Source organism: Sus scrofa, chromosome 5, assembly GCF_000003025.6.
Source record: "Sus scrofa isolate TJ Tabasco breed Duroc chromosome 5, Sscrofa11.1, whole genome shotgun sequence".
Taxonomy (NCBI): Eukaryota; Metazoa; Chordata; class Mammalia; order Artiodactyla; family Suidae; genus Sus; species Sus scrofa.
The window spans coordinates 34,216,485-34,233,388 of NC_010447.5; the positions used below are offsets into that span (position 1 = coordinate 34,216,485).

Below are 16,904 nucleotides of genomic sequence, written 5' to 3' on the forward strand. Positions count from 1 at the left end.
CAGCCTCCAGAGAAGAACATTCTTTCTGAAAGCCTTCTACTCTGATAGCTTTAAGGGCTGGTGAGTCCTACTGGGGCTCACCTCCACATCTCAACCTGTGTGGTTTGCCTCACCGATTCGAGTAATAACCTACCCAGACCAGGAATTTGTAGAATCTGAAATCCTGGAAACTTCAGATAGATGCAGATTCAGCTACCAGTGAAAAGAGAAGGGATATAGCCAAAAACTATTTTAAAATCTATGGATGGAGTTCCTGTTGCGGCTCAGCATTAATGAACATGACTAGTATCCATGAGGATGCGGGTTTGATCCCTGGCCCTGCTCGGTGGGTTAAATGGGTTAATGAGCTGTGCTGTAGATGACAGATGCGGCTTGGATCTGGCGTGTCTGTGGCGTAGGCCAGCAGCTGCAGCTCCGAGTCTACCCCTAACCTGGGAACTCATGCAGCAGGTGTGGCCCTAAGGAAAAAAAAATAATCTATGGAGATCAGAATTTCTGATGTCAAAATGATAAGTTATGAGATTAGGTTTTGGAGAGTATCATTTGTTACCTCAGTTTTAGTTTTAGTCAGTTCAGGCTGCTACAAAAAATTCCATCAGATGGGTGGATTAAACTACAGACATGTACTTCTCACAGTTCTGGAGATTGGTTAAGTCCAAGGTCAAGACACTGGCAGATTTGGCGTTTGGTGAGTGTCCATTTCTCAGTTCATAGGTAGCTGTCTTCTCTTTATGTTCTCACATGACAGAAGGGGTGAGAGAGCCCTCTAAGGTCCTTTTTCTAAGGGCACTAATCCCACTTGTGAGGGCTCTAGCCCTGTGACCTAGGTACTTCCCAAAGGCTCTACCTCCTAATGCCATCCCATTGGAGGTTAGAATTCAACCTATGAATTTTGGGGGGACGCAAACCTTCAGTCCCTAATGGCAGTCATCTGAGATTGAGCTTGAGTTTCTTTCTGTAACAGTGAGACATGAATCAGTATATTGGCATCGACGAGCTTTATGGCATAAAATGCCTCTTTGAAACTTTGAATGGATTTCTAAGTTATATTCCATTAGTCCTACTTCTTATCAAGGTGCAGCAAAGTGAGAGCTGATAACCACCTTTCCACTTGCCCTTTCTCTCCTTTGTCTCTTGAAGCACAACTGAGCCATTGATAGTCTTCCAGTGCAAGTTCACCCTTGGCAATATGTGTTTCTATAATAAAAGGGACGACAAAGGGATGCAAGGCTACCAAGAGGTCTCCCAGGAGATGACACAGGTAACATTTTCCGGCTCCTTGGCCTTCTGTCCCCATTCCAGAAGAAGTGAGTCTACTCTTGTGGCACAGCCTCTGGTTCTGTCTAAGAGAGAGATGTCATGAGCACCTGTCACTGTTGCCCTTTGCTGACTCTGGTCACAGGGCTTGGCTTAGCATCTTCTGTGCGACCTTTGGAAGCTGCAGACTTTTCCAGCAATGCCACCAAAAGCTGTTGTCACCAATACCTCTCCTATGGCAGACCAGGGAATGCTTTCTCAGCCTGGACTCTTCCTGGCTGAGTGTAAAATGCAGTTATGAAATGGATCTCTCTCTCATCCATCATTTAGGGCTATCAGCACATTTGGAGCCTCCCTGTAGCCCGGTTCTTTGATAGTGCCTTCCACTTCCGGGTAGCTGCTCCGGTAAGTGCTCAGAGAGAAAAAAAAAAGGATCAATCAATCAATCAGTTACTTTAATGACAATCACTTCTTACATTAACTGATCTCTTCCCCCCTCCCCACCCTGTTCCGACAGGATTTAGCTGACTGTTCAACGGATCCTTACTTCGCTGGGATCTTCTTTACAGACTACTTCTTTTACTTCTATCGACACTGTGTCTAATTTATTCAAGTCTGTTTGGGGACCTTACCAAAGAAAAATATTCACATACAGTTAATGGAAACTTAAAGCCTCTTGTTGAAACATTCATTTGCCAAAGGACTTTTTCCAGGCTTTGGCTTCCAACAGTTTTGAGACAGTCATGAGGAGAATAAAATGTTTGCTGGAATTTGAGATGATGTGGTGTTTAATTTTGCCATGACTATGAGGAAAACATTTCCTGGAGTAAACAGCAGTGTTGGATTTGAAAATATTGCTTCTATTATTAAGGAAGCTGGGGGGTCACAATGGGCAGGTCTAACTTTACTTTGTTGTGATATATCTCAACGCTTTTAAGAAAAACAGAAAGGCCCATCTGAGCCACATCAATTTGGACCCTTGAGAATGTGTGTATGATATGTCAGGAGGTGGGGTGGGGAGGGTGGTGTCTGATGCTGAGCTCACATTCAGGCAAACTCTTGCCATGGAGCCGGGGGTGCATACACACTACATACACTACTGTATGAAATGGAGCTTGCTAATAAGTTGGATTTAAGAAAAACAGTTGTAGTTCTACCTTGTAATGTTTGACGTATGCTAAACTTTCTGTGTCCTCTTGGGAAGCACTAGCTTGTGACAAGTCCTTTAAGGTAACCCACAGTCTAGGCTCAGAGAGTTGCATTTGTCAGTCTAGGTCCTCGTTGCGGTTGTCTTTGCTTTTTGGTTTTTGTTGGCGACACCCAGGACGTGTGGAAGTTCCCGACCAGGGATCGAACCTGAGCCATGGCAGCAACCCAAGCTGCTGAGTGATGACAATGCCCAATCCTTGATCTACTGTGTGCTGCAAAAGAACTCCTCATTGCATTGTTCGTGTTGGGTTTTTATTGTTGTCGTGGATCTTCCTCTACATATAAGGGGCTCTCTTACACAGTATTAATCTTTTATTTTATTTATTTTTTTTTTGTCTTTTGTCTTTTTAGGGCCGCACCTGTGACATATGGACGTTCCCAGCCTAGGGGTCTAATCGGAGCTGTAGCCACCAGCCTACACCAGAGCCACAGCAACGCGGGATCCGAGCCATATCTTCGATCTACACCACAGCTCACGGCAACGCCAGATCCTTAATGCACTAAGTGAGGGCAGGGATGGAACCCGCATGGTTCCTAGTCGGATTCATTAACCACTGAGCCACAACGGGAACTCCCACTTACACAGTATTAAGACCCATCTCCATTATTTACAGCAGGATTGGCTTTGGATAATTCTCCTTGGCTTGTGAGTAGATTTGTATGCCTTTCCCAACTTAGAAGGGCCAGAAATCCTCTAGTTGGAGTGTATTAACTATGTCTTTTATTTTCTGTATTCTGATGTGTTGACATCTTAGAGTCTTGCTGACCCACCTAAGACTCTGCCTCCTAGAAATATTCCTAGAAATATTCAACAACTGGCCCAAGAGTGCTTCTCAAATACAAACTGGCCAATCCAGAGCTCACACCCCAACCACCTCCATTATCAAGTTCTCATACTCTGGGCCAATATCCACCTGCCCTAACTGCCTCAGGACCATGTATCAGACAACTAGGGACAGTGCCTATATCCCAGAACCTGCTGAAATTACTCAAACAGCCAGTTCAAAGCCTGCCTCACCAGTTCCTGTTCCTTCTGTGGAAACCACAATAAAGGCTTTTGCCTGTAGTTCCCCCCTCTCCCTCTGCCTCCTGACTGACCCTGGTGCTAACCCATCTGGTCTTCCAAGACAGGCCATGTCCCTCCTCTTGAGAACTGTAACAAACAATCTTTATTTTTTAAAGCAGGGTTTTTGTTTTTATTTCTTTTTTGGCTGCACAGCAGCACATGGAGTAATTCCCCTGGCCAGGGATCAGATCTGAGCCACAGTTGCGACCCACACCACAGTTGCAGCAATGTTAGATCCTTAATCCACCACACCAGCTAGGGATTGAACCTGCCGCCAAGTACACCAGAGACACCACCGATCCCATTATACCACAATGGAAACTTCTAACCTATCTTTTCAACTGTGATCATCATCGTGTCTGTTGACCTTTCTATACCTCAAATTGTTTATTAACATACTATATTTTAAGGAGATTCAAGCCACTCTAACTCTAGCTTCAGGTAGCAGAGCTGCTGAATGGCTGGTCTTCCCTTATCTTACTGTTGTCATGTGTGATACTGTCATTTATAATAAGAAATGTATGTGTGAGTTCTATCCACTGTTCCAGGCACAGTGTTCCTAAAACCCTTGGAATTCCCTAAGTGCTGAGATAGATAAAAATGTCTTTTGTTTTACAATGATGCGACATTGGATGGCACCAAAGGATGGGGGCTGGTTGCTAGGACAAACCATCACGTGACAAGAGGATTTGAACTTTCAGTCCCACCTGTGATCTCCAGGAGGGACAAGAGGCTGGATGTTGACTTCAATCTCCAGTGACCAATGATTTGATCCGTCCTGCCTATGTAATGAAGCCTCCATAAAAATGCAAAGGACAGAGTTCAGAGAGCTTATGGTTTGGTGAACACATGGACACCTGGGAAGAGCAGCAGCCCATGGAGAGGACGTGGAAGTTAAAGTACTTCCATGCATCTCACTCTGTGTATCTCTTCCATCTGGCTGTTCCTGAGTTACATTCTTTGTATAATAAACCCATAATCTGATATGCAAAATGATTTTCTGAGTTCTGGGTTCTAGCAAATTAAGGGTGGGGGCAGATGGGGGAACGTCTAAACTTAGCTGGTGGGTCAAGAAGCACACGTGATAACCTGGAATTGTGACTGGCTTCTGAAGTCAGGGGGAGGGAAATGAAGTTCTGTAGGACTGAGCCCTCAACCTGTGGAATCCGCAGCTATCTCCTGATAAACAGTATCAGAATTGAGTTGAATTTCACACCCAACTAGTGTCTGAGAAGGTTTCAGTGGTGTGGGGGTAAGACTCCTCCCCACCCTGGAACTGGGTCCCAGAACCCTTTTTAGCTTATGGATCAATTAGGATGAGACAACTGGATTTTTTTTCTTTTTTTTTTAACGTTGACAATGGTAATCAGTAGGAATAATACATCCCTTTCCTTATTTTCAAATGTTATTAAACACATGCCATGTGGATGGAGATATGAGTGCTATTAAGAAAAGACATGTCCCTTGCTTATACAGAAGGCATTTTGAAATGACTTAGGAGCTGAGACTTTGAAGCCAAAGAGTTCTTGCCTTGGTCCTGAATCCTGGCTTTATTTATATACTCTGAGCAAGTTACTTAACTTCTCTAAGTCCCAATTTTCTCGCTTATAGAAAAGGTCAGTGAGTCTCTGTAACAGATAGGATTAAATGAGATAAAGTATAGAAAGCACAGACAGTCTCTAAATAAATATTAGCTGTTATTGTTGTACAGGACAGCACTGTTCTAAAGATGACAAAGGGCTTATAAAGGGATTGAGTAACTGAACGTTCATATATACATGGGGACATGTGAAAACCAAAGTGCAGATAGAGCATATGCATGTGTATTACACAATATTTATATTTGTTCTATATTTGGAAACTTGTTTTCCCTTTTACTAACAGCATAGCCTTTGTAGAACATTAAATCCTGGGAATTCAGGATTCCTCTAATTTCTTAGATTCAAATTCAGACTTGCTTCTCCTGAAGTATCAGCTTGTCCTAGCATGACCTAGGTCTAGATACTGTAGTTGCCACTCCGTCTTCAAAATAACATCCCAGGAGTTCCTGTCATGGCGAAGGGGAAACGAATCTGACCAGGAACCATGAGGTTGAGGGTTCGATTCCTGGCCTTACTCAGTGGGTTAAAGATCCAGCGTTGCTGTGAGCTGTGGTGTAGGTTGAAGACATGGCTTGGATCTGGCATTGCTGTGGTTGTGGTATAGGCCAGCGGCTGGAGCTCTGATTGGACCCCTTGCCTGGGAACCTCTATATGCTGCGGGTGCAGCCTTAAAAAGCCAAAATAAGTAAATAAATAAAAAAAATAACATCCCAGGTGCCTGGTGTGCAAAGGACTCCATTAATTTGACTCTTCTGCTAAAGGAATGCTTCCAGCAGCAGCGTTATGAGTTCTTTTCAGCATATCAATGCCATATTCACTCACTTATGCTCAGGACAAATGGGGCTTCAGATACCTAGTTGAGTAATATTGCCTATAAGGGGATTTCTATAAAATGAGTTACTGTTTTCCCATTAAATGCCATTAAAACACTGAAAAATTTTCCCCACAAGAAACTTACTATATAGGCAATATGTTGAAAGCCTTCAGAATGAAAGGATTTTTTTAATAAAAATTTTTTTATTACTCAGTGCATTTATTACATTTATGATTGTACAATGATCATCACAATCCAATTTTATAGGATTTCCATCCCACACCCTCAGCGCATCTCCCCACCCCCACAAACCATAAATTTGTCTCCTTTGGAAACCATAAATTTTTCAAAGTCTATGAGCCAGTATCTGTTCTGCCAAGAAGTTCATTCTGTCCTTTTTTCAGATTCCACACATCAGTGATAGCATTTGATATTAGTATCTCATTATTTGACTGACTTTGCTTAGCATGATAATTTCTAGGTCCCTCCATGTTGCTAAAAATGCCAGTATTTCGTTCCTTTTAATGGCTGAGTCATATTCCATTGTGTATATGTATCACCTCTTCTTGATCCACTCCTCTGTCAATGCACATTTAGGTTGTTTCCATGTCTTGGCTATTGCAAATAGTGCTGCAATGAACATTGGAGAACATGTGTCTTTTTGAGTCATGGTTTTTCTCTGGATAGATGCCCAGGAGTGGGATTGCTGGATCAAATGGTAGTTCTATGTTTCATTTTCTGAGGCATCTCCATAGTGTTCTCCACAGTGGTTGCACCAATTTACAATCCCACCAACAGTGTACTAGGGTTCCTTTTGCTCCACACCCTCTCCAGCACTTATTTTTTATAGACTTTCAGATGATGACCATTCGGGCAGGTGTAGGGTAGTGCCTCATAGTGGTTTTTATTTGCATTTCTCTAATAATGAGTGATGTTGAACATCTTTTCATGTGTTTTTTGGCCATCTGTATGTCTGAAAGCACTTAAGATAGTGAACAGACCTCTGGCAATCTGTGACATCCTGGGATCGGTTAAGCCTAAAAGGAGAACAGACATTGCTGTAAGTTTCTCTTTGTATGTACAACATTTCTCCAGTTGTTAGATGTCCACTATGGACCGTGCTGCTTTAGGCCAAAAGATTTTTCCTATGCCAGATAATTACCTGACTCTCTACTGGAATAGCCCCAAATCCACCTGATTAAAATGTCTGTAAGAGTATTCCTCTCACATCCCCAGTCTAATCATGAGCAGAACATAAGACAAATCCCAACTGAGGAACATTCTACAAAATACCTGCCCAATGCTACTCAAAGTTATCAAAAACAAAGAAAATCTGGGAAATAGTCACAGCCAAGAGGAGCTTAAAAAGACACGATAACAATGCAATGTGTTATCCTAGATGGGACCCTGCAACTGAAAAAGGACATTAGATACAACCTAAGGAAATCTGAATAAGTTAATAGTAATGTATCAATATTGTTACTGAAACTTGACCTCTGTTCACCAGTGCTGAATGGAAATGTAGAGACTAAGTTTGGGGCCAAGGAGGAAAAAAAAAATAGCTCTATTGTTTTGCTGCCAGGTTACAGCAGGCTAATGCCCTAAAGACTGTGCCCTCCTTTGGGAAAGAATAGAAGGTGGTCTTGGAGTTCCCGTCATGGTGCAGTGGTTAATGAATCTGACTAGGAACCATGAAGTTGTGGGTTCGATCCCTGGCCTTGCTCAGTGGGTTAAGAATCCGGCGTTGCCGTAAGTTGCCGTTAAGTGTAGGTTGCAGACTCGGCTCGGATCCCGAGTTGCTGTGGCTCTGGCGTAGGCTGGCAGCTACAGCTCTGATTCAACCCCTAGCCTGGGAACCTCCATATGCCATGGCAGCGGCCCAAGAAATGGCAAGAAAAAAAAGAAAAAAAAGACAACAACAACAAAAAGAATAGAAGGTGGTCTTATAGTTTGGGAGTAGGAAATAGGGCCACAGATAAGAATCAGGGTAGATACAAGCTTTCATTCTTCCTCAGTGGTGTTTAGTGGCCCCAGGACTGGTTCTGGTGGTCCTCCTCTCTGGCTTTTTAGTTCTGCGGAAGAGCCAAACATAATGTTATGTATATTCCTTAAGGAGAAACCAGGACCCTGCCCTGAGGCTGCACTATTGTTTCTTGATGCTCCTCCTTGTCACCCCTTTCCTTCTCTAATTAACTGTTTGAACCTGCCCTTTAGAATTCAGAGAAGGTCATGGAGGCTAAATGAGGGCTGTTTCCTAAAAAAACAAGAAATGGGGGACACAAAGGCTTTTGCACCCAGGAGCCCCACAGGGTCCTGCTCAGTTTCAATACTGGTTCCTTTACTGTGACAGATACACTACCATACTGTTAGATGTTAGATGTTAGGTGCTAATAATAGGGGGAACTAGGTGTGGGGTTTATGGGAATTCTGTGAACTAGCGTCATAATTTAAAAAAAAAATCTAAATCTGTTCTAAGATTTTTAAAAATATTTTTTAAAAAGTAAGAAATGAAATCCATAACAGCTGGGCTGAAATATCACATGCTGCCACCATGTGCCATTTGTACATGAGTTCAGTGCTGCACATGAATTTAATTAGCTTCCAAATATCATTTTATACTATATACTAGTACTAGAAAATACAAAATAATCATATAGCATAGCACATAGAATTACAATAATTTTCTTGAGCTCTAATAAAAGAATTCACACAAGCAGTTTTTTTTAAACAACCAAATCATAAAAATTCACTTAAAACAATTAGGATACATGGGTTCAAACCTCTAAGCATTTTAAAAATAAAAACATTTTATAAAGTTCTTAACCTGCCTCTTTTTCCATTTTAATTTTGATTTATTCTTCCTATATAATTATTGGATTTCAACTTTAGTTGGAGATTCCCAATAACACATTATTGGAGTCATGAAACTAAGGATCCCCAAGAGCAAAAAAGCAATGCTATAGGCAGTTTCCAAGGAACTTTCACAAATCTCCTCTCACTGGATTCTCACAAGAACCTTGTAATGTTGGGAGTGAGGGGAGTTACTTGTATTGCCCCACCCTACAGATAAGCAGACTGAGGCACAAAAAAGGTTAATAAGCAAGGATAATAGATGAGCCAGGTTTTCTGGGGTAAAATTTCACCCACTTCTACTACAGACTTTATCCTTCGTAAGCTGTCATATAAAATTTAACACTGGTTGGCTTAAACAACAGAAATTTATTTCTTACAGTTCTGGAGACAATAGTCTAAGATGAAGGTGCCAGCAGACTCAATGTCTGGTAAAGGCTGTGTCCTTGAGCTGCAGGCCACTGCCTTTTTGCTGTGTCCTCACACAACCTTTCCTTAGTGCACACATGGAGGGAGGAGGAGAGAGAGAAATCAAGGTTTTTGGTATCTCTTTTTATAAGGGCACTAATCCTATCACGAGGGCCCTATCTTCATGACCTTGTCTAAACCTAATTACCTCCCCCAAATCAGATCTCCAAATATCACCACATTGGGGACTAGATTTCAACATAAAACCATACAGGACCCTGAGAGGGCCTTCCTGGGGACAGACCACTCCTGTCTCCCTTACCACTTGTTTGTAGAAAAGCTTTAGCTTCCTAGGCCTTCTCTGAGTGCTAAAGAGCAAATTTAATCAGAGACGTGAGAAAATGCAGAAGCAAAGGGAAACAGTCAATCAAGACAAAATAATAGTAAACCAAAAAACAAAGCGAAGGGCTTAGTTTCTTCTCAAAGGGTGTAGATAATATCCTGAGCCATATTCTTGAGTTGCTTTTGCAGTTACTAAAACTCCCATCAGGTGGAAGAAGGTAACTTCATGCTGACCACCAGCATGAAGACCCCAGACTGGTTGGAACTGGAAGATTGATGACAGAGGTTCCTGAAACATTGCCCTGTTCCCTCATCATCAACCAGTCAGAGAATTGTGCAAGAAGCTGATCATGCACCCTGTGACCCTCTCCCTTACACTGTCTTTAAAAACCCTTCCTTAAAACCAAATTCCTTAAAAAATTCAAATTCCAGGGATTTTGGATCTTTTGAGCACAAGCTGCCCATTCTTCTTGGCTTTGTACCCTCCAATAAATGCTATACTTTCCTTCACCACAACCTGGTGTCAGTATACTGCCTTTGCTGCAGATCAAGTGAATGGACCCAAGTTCAGTTTGATAAGAAACACATGAATTCAACACTGAGACAATTCAGTCCATAGCATTACATCACTTAACCTTTGGAAATTTTTCCCTTTCTTCACAACTCTTTGAAGTTTGCAAGAGACCAGATAATGACTTGTCAAAAAGGCACCAGATGTTAATGGCTCTAGGGAGTGATATTTACACTTACCAGGCCCTGTAAGTTGATAGGATTTCTTAGAGTCCATTTAGTCATAATACAGAAGGGAGAGAGGGCAGAGGGACAGACATGAGTGGAATCCCCTGTCACCAACCTCTAAATTACATCTATTTATATTACACCAGCGCTTAACGGTTCACTCAAGAATGCTAAATATCAACCTCACTCTGAGAAACACTTCAGGAAAAACTTCACTTGGCAAAGCTAAAAGTGTTTTTGTTTTCATTTTTTCAAGGACATATGTCATTGATTTTTGTGTCTGATTCTAAAGAGCCAGTTGAGCTCTTCAGAAGCAACCAAGGATTTAAAATCTAGCGCATTTTCGATGAGTGGCTGTTTAAAGCTTGCAGAAGCACGGTTTCAGAGTCCTCCAATTTACCAACAGTGTTCCATATATGGTTCCATCTTTTCTTGGCTGGATTCTGTGAATGGTGAATGTCTTCGTCAATTCTTAAGACATATTATTGGAGGAAGGGATGAATGCCAAAGATCACAATCTCAATCCTTCAATTTCTTCACAGCCCCATACAAATATAAATGAGATCACATTTAGAAACTCTTGATAACATGTCTTGGCCAAAGTTGAGTTCTCAAGCCATTTTTAGCTGCACCAGTATGACCTCCTGTTTAAATGCAGAATAACTGGAAAAAGAATTAGACTCAGAGCCAGGAAACTTGGTCCTCTGGTCCTGGCTCAATAACTGCTCATCGGTATCATCTTGGATACTTTGTCTCACTTCCCCAATTGCAAAACTGGATCCATGATAGTCCCGCCTACACTAAAGGTTATTGTGGACACTTCAAGAGATACCTATGTAAAACCTCTTTGTAAAGTGGAAAGTGTACAAATATAGGACTCATCAACAATGGTCCCTGGGAAGAGATTGTTTTGAACAAGTAAGAAGTTAGAAATTCTCAACATCTTTTAATGAACTTCAGTCCATTATGCTTAAGGTAAGTCACTTGTATTTCCATCCACCACCTTCTTCACCTAGAAAACATGTAGCACATAACAGATGCTCAATCAACATTTATTAAATGAAAGGTGGGCAAATAGAAATATTTCCTCTTATTTACCAGGGAGTATGGCAAGACGACATACTGAAACAGATTTAAATTCTTCTCACTCTTTCATCGTGATTGTTTTTGCCATTAATTGGAATAGTAGAATGTTATTCTCTTCTTTAAACATCTGAAACATCCCTAAATGATTTCCAGTAGAAACTAGAAAGTCAAATGGCTTATTGCTGTTGCCGAAATCCTGTCTACCACAGCTGAATTGAAACACAGAGGCAGAGTTTTGGGTAAAGGAGAAAAAAATAGCTTTTATTGCTTTGCTGGGCAAAGGAGGCCACAGCAGGCTAATGCCTTAAAGACTGTGCCCCCCCCCCCATTGAAACGAACTGCCGGGAGTTTTACAGTAAAAAGGAGAAAAACAGATTTTCAGATTGGAATCAGGATCGGATTGGGACAAATATGCATTCTTCTTTCTTTGGGGGAATCTTAGTCATCAAAGCTGGAGTCAGGAGATCTCAGTATGATCGTGATGGTGGTCTTCTGGTTTATTGCCTAGAATAACAGTACTTGTGAAAAGGGCACATTGGTCAGAGATTAGACCAAACTAGGAAAGTTCCTGAAAAATATCATGTGCTAATAATAATCTTTGACCACAGGCAATTGTGCTTAGGGTGCCTAATTGCATTTAGGGTACAATTAAGCCAGGGAGAAGGACAAGGAAGGACTCTAAGCTATTTGATTTTAAAGTATGTATGTACATATGTATGTATGTATGTATGTATGCATGTATGTATGTATTTTTGCCTTTTCTAGGGCCACTCCTGTGGCATATGGAGGTTCCCAGGCTAGGGGTCTAATTGGAGCTGTAGCTGCCAGTCTACGCCAGAGCCACTGCAACACCAGACCCAAGCCACGTCTACGACCTACACCACAGCTCACGGCCACGCTGGATCCTTAACCCACTGAGCAAGGCCAGGGATCAAACCTGCAACCTCATGGTTCCTAGTCAGATTCGTTAACCACTGAGCCACAACGGGAACTCCCTAAAGTATTCATTTCTAAAAGGAACATAAGGAATATAACTTTTCTTTTAGGTGTATGAGATGTTTACATCATTCTGTGTATCCTTTGAGAGGAAACCAGGATCCAATCCCAAGGCTGTGCTATTGTTTCTTGGCTGTCCCTTCCTTGTCTTTGCATCCCCTTCCTTCGCTGATCAGCAACTGTCTGAACTTGTCCCTTGGAACTTAGAGAAGGCTATGGAAGCTGAATGAGGCCTGTTTCCTAAAAACAAGAAATGGAGGACACAGAAAGGCTTGTTATGCCCAGGAGCCCCACAGGTTTACACTGTCTGTTCAAGGATTCTAGGTGCTGATAGTTATGGCTTATTATTCATCATTTATATTTATACTCCTGCATTTTATTCTGTATAGCACAACTGCATAAGTATCGAAATTAATTGCAGATTAATTGTAAAGAATTTAATGAATGCTTCATATTGTATCCAAACATTGAATGCATTATGACCGTAATTTAAGCTGCTGCAGTTTTTCCCTGAATTGAGTTGTAAGATCTCAAGCTTCTCATCCTACACAATTACTGAGAAACATTTCCTTTGAGCGTGGATATTCTTGGCTCCAGGAGCAGTCGCAGGAATTATCTATCATAGATAAGCTACTCAAGATTATGTTACGAGAAAAAATTCTTAGTAGCTTCATGGAGAGTCACTTACTTCTAAGAAAACATGCCAGCATAGATGATCCCTTAAATATTCGCTCCCTGAGCTCTGTAATTTTTCATTTTCACTCTCTCACTCCCTTACACATCTGTGGAGGACTTTCTATGTGCCAGACTCTGACTGCAATGTTGGGGCACAAGAGAAGCCTGGCTTCCTTCCTGACCTTTCTGAGGATCCGCTGTCTGCTGGGCTATCCAGGTAGCTGCACAGTCAGCCTTCATAGTATAGAAAAGAGCCATAAGTGTGACTCTGACATGGTGCTGTGGGAGTACAGGGGAGAGGGGACAAATCCTGCCTCTGGGGGAAATGAGAAAAAGGGGAAAGGGAGGAAAAGGGGAGGCTTCAAGCCAGAAGAGACATCTCTGAGCTATTTGGATCTCAAAGGATGATAAGCATTGTGTGTGTATGTGTTTAAACAGAGAAATGGAAAAAGGTAGATGCTGCATGTGAATCAAGTTTTTATAAGAAAGAATCCCATGTTAAATGCATCAGGAAACTGCTAAGTGAGTAACTACCACCACACCCACCTGAGGCAGCTCTTCTGCTACCTTTGCTTACAGGAGGTGGCTCATGTCTTTCTGAAAGACACCCCGTCTCTTTCTCGGCTCCAAGAGCTGGCCATCCATCCCAGGAGACTCAAGAAAACAATGGGAGAGGCAAAACGCTGGGTGGGGCATGGGATGACTCAGGCAACTGGCAGTGAGACCTCGGGTGTGGTGGCTGAGCCTCAGGACAGTGACTGACTCACCCATAGGTACCGCAGGCTCTTTGTGGTCAGGGCTTAATAAATATTTGTGCAGTCGGTGAGGGCCAGCCATATGTAATAAATGCCCACGAGTCTTTTGGTCACTGTGCCCATCTTGAAGAGGTTTTCCCTGCTAAAGAAGGCTTACTTCTCATTTTTAAGTCTCAGGTGCTCATGCTCATGGTCTCTCTTAAGAGTTCTCCCCGGATGCCTCTTTCCTTATTTTGGTTACAGCACCCATTGATTTTCTCCTGGCAAAGGTCTTGTCCAGCCCTCAGTCCCTATGAATCAGGGGAGGCTGATACCACTCTCTCAGGTCAGGAAGAACCCAGGCCTGAGAAAAGAAAGTATCTCATATCCTTGGCAACTGTGATTGATTTAGGGTAAGTATAGGACCCAAGTCAGGCCCATCAGAACTATCCCTGGGAATGTGACTGGAACTTTCAGCAAGGAGCTAACCTCCATGGGAGTTATTAAGCTGGTAGGAGTAAGCCTGGAGCTACTGGGGGCCTTCTTCCCATCACGGTGGATTGTGTGCCCAAGAATGAAGCTGATGCAAAGGAAAGCAGAGCTGCATTTCCAGTGTTGCTGTGGCTGTGGTGTAGGCCGGTAGCTATAGCCCCAATTCCACCCCTAGCCTGGGAATTTCCATATGCTGCAGGTGCAGTCCAAAGAAAAAATCTTGGACATTTTCCCAGAGTGTTCCACTGGCTGACTCTTCATTTATGAGGGTGTTGGTCACTTTCATACTTTGAAAGGTGGCACCTGGAGCTGCTCTTGCCTGGAAGGCCAGACCGTTCACCCATTCCTCCTTTCCCCAGTGGCTGCTCTGTCCTAGGTGACAATCAAAGAATCAAAGACAGAACTATTATCATATGTGTACGGTGCTTTCCATGTTAGGATCTTACAATTATTTCTCTATTCTTTTTTTTTTTTTTTTGCAAGCAATACAAATTTAAGGTAACTAAAGAACAGTGAGTTTATTACCTTAGAATACAGAAGAATTACACACTAAATGTAGGAGTGCCTTTGAGCTGAGATTTATGGGAACCAGATAATTACTAGAAGTTTCTCCCATCATCTCTCCTTCTCTTTGAGGGAATGCACCGTGTCTCGCCTGTTTCTGTATGAAAGACCACTTCTAGAATGTATATATGTATGTGTGACTGGGTCACCTTGCTGGACACTAGAAAATTGACAGAACACTGAAAACCAGCTATAATGGAAAAAAATAAAAATCATTAAAAAAATGAAAAGATGAAAGACCACTTCCTTCTTCTTTCTACAGGCCAACTGCCCTGTCCACTCATCCTCTTGCACCCATCGTGGCTAGCCCTAAATCTCATCTCGGACTCCAAGTTTCCATCAACTTCCATCTTGGTTCTTCAGGGCGAAATTCCTCACTCTCTCACATTTCAAATTCCTGTGAAAGAGAATCTGACTGGTGCAGGCTGACTCAGCTGTTCGCCTGGCATATAATCAGCTGAGGCCAAGTAAAATAGTCATGTGGCTTGTAGGGCTCCCCTTTTAGGCTGGGGCAGTGGTGGGTAGATTCACTCAGGAGGGAACGTGGGAGGAAAAGAAATTATAAATATCTTCAGGATAACTTCTTTGACTCATTAGAGCCCTCACTTTCTGATAGAAATGACTGTTATCCTCACTTAATGTAACAATGGATCTTGAGTAATGTGCTGCTATCCATTAATGAAGAAGTGAGCAGGAGTGAGAAGTCTATTAGGAAAAGTTCAATGGAAAACACAGCTGGGGAATGGTGGACCCTGTGCTCTGGGTATCTGTGTGGCTTAGCAGCAGCTGCAGAGGTTCTGACAATAGCTGAGGTGGCTGAAAATCTGATTTTTTTCTTCAAACAGTAGTAATCTAGTACTATCACCTTTTGCACTATCCATTTAATTTATTATTTTATTATTTATTTATTTATTTATGTATGTATCCTTTTGTCTTTTTAGGGCTGCACTGGCAGCATACAGAGGTTCCCAGGCAAGGGGTTGAATCAGAGCTGTAGCCACAGGCCTACGCCACAGCTACAGCAATACAAGATCCAAGCCACATCTGTGACCTACACCACAGCTCACGGCAACACCGGATCCTTAACCCACTGAGCGAGGCCAGAGATCCAACCCGCATCCTCATGGATGCTAGTTGGGTTCATTAACCACTGAGCCACGATGGGAACGCCTATAATTTTTTAGTTGCACTAAAACTGGCATATAATATTTTACAGGATTAAAGCAGTGACATTGGGTCTAGAAAAGAAGAGAGAATTTTAAATAAAATCAAATCCAACCAAAAAAAATTGTAATTTATAAGCCTGAGTAGTAAATGCTGCCAACTGAATACTGGTGTCTAGTTAAAAGCTCCCCATCTGAGCCTTCTGTAAGCATGGATGGCTGAATCTCAGATTTAAGGTTCACACTTCCACAACCTTGGACTCTTCTATTCTATCCTTTGCGTCCCATATCCTACCAGTCTTGGGCTGGGGAGCACAAAGCAAAAGTTCATTATATTTCTCTGCCTCTGATGTGACCTCTGTGCAGGACTCACCCCCACCCCCAATCCTACCCCCAATTCCATGCCTCTTAAATTCTACCTTTTTTTTTTTGTTTTTTTTGCATTTTAGGGCCACACTCGAAGTATATGGAGGTTCCCAGGCTAGGGGTCGAAAGAGAGCTGTAGGTACCGGCCTACACCACAGCCACAGCAACGCCAGATCCAAGCCGCACCCGGATCTGGGACCTACACCACAGCCCATGGTAATGCCAGATCCTTAACCCACTGAGCAAGGCCAGGGATTGAACTTGTGGTCCTCATGGATGCCAGTCAGATTCTTTAACTCTGAGGCACGACGGGAACTCCTCTTAAATTCTACCTTGATAGCTCTCAGAGTCTCTGAGAGTAGGCCGTTTGTGCACAGTGGCTGTCCTTAGTTGTGATGTGGCAGTTGCCATTCTTCTCTCCTCTCCTCATTGATGGCTTCTTGGTGAGTTATCCTGGTCACCACCACTGCCAAATTTAGTGGTTCAACTCCCGATGCCTCAGATAGCTGCTGAGGGTTCTGCTGCTACTGGCCACCAGTGTCT

The 16,904-nt window shown here is 42.6% G+C and overlaps 1 protein-coding gene and 1 long non-coding RNA gene across 22 annotated transcripts in view; one reads left to right on the top strand and one right to left on the bottom strand.

The window, feature by feature from the left end:
• MYRFL (myelin regulatory factor-like) overlaps positions 1-2,032 on the top strand; it is a 150,646-nt gene extending 148,614 nt beyond the window's left edge. Inside the window, exons 23-25 of the mRNA XM_021091985.1 lie at positions 1,141-1,261; positions 1,588-1,662; positions 1,775-2,032. Of these exons, the coding sequence (XP_020947644.1) occupies positions 1,141-1,261; positions 1,588-1,662; positions 1,775-1,861 (283 nt within the window). The 3' untranslated portion in view covers positions 1,862-2,032. The remainder of the gene's footprint in view (positions 1-1,140; positions 1,262-1,587; positions 1,663-1,774) is intronic.
• The window catches only part of LOC102168027, a 209,937-nt gene continuing 193,417 nt past the window's right edge, over positions 385-16,904 (bottom strand). For 18 of the 21 annotated variants that reach the window (XR_002344036.1, XR_002344031.1, XR_002344040.1 and 15 more), the window contains one exon: positions 6,576-6,984. This is a non-coding gene — a long non-coding RNA (uncharacterized LOC102168027). Of the gene's footprint in view, positions 1,670-6,575; positions 6,985-16,904 lie in introns of those variants that run through there. The other 3 variants (XR_002344024.1, XR_002344023.1, XR_002344033.1) reach the window with 3 other exon arrangements.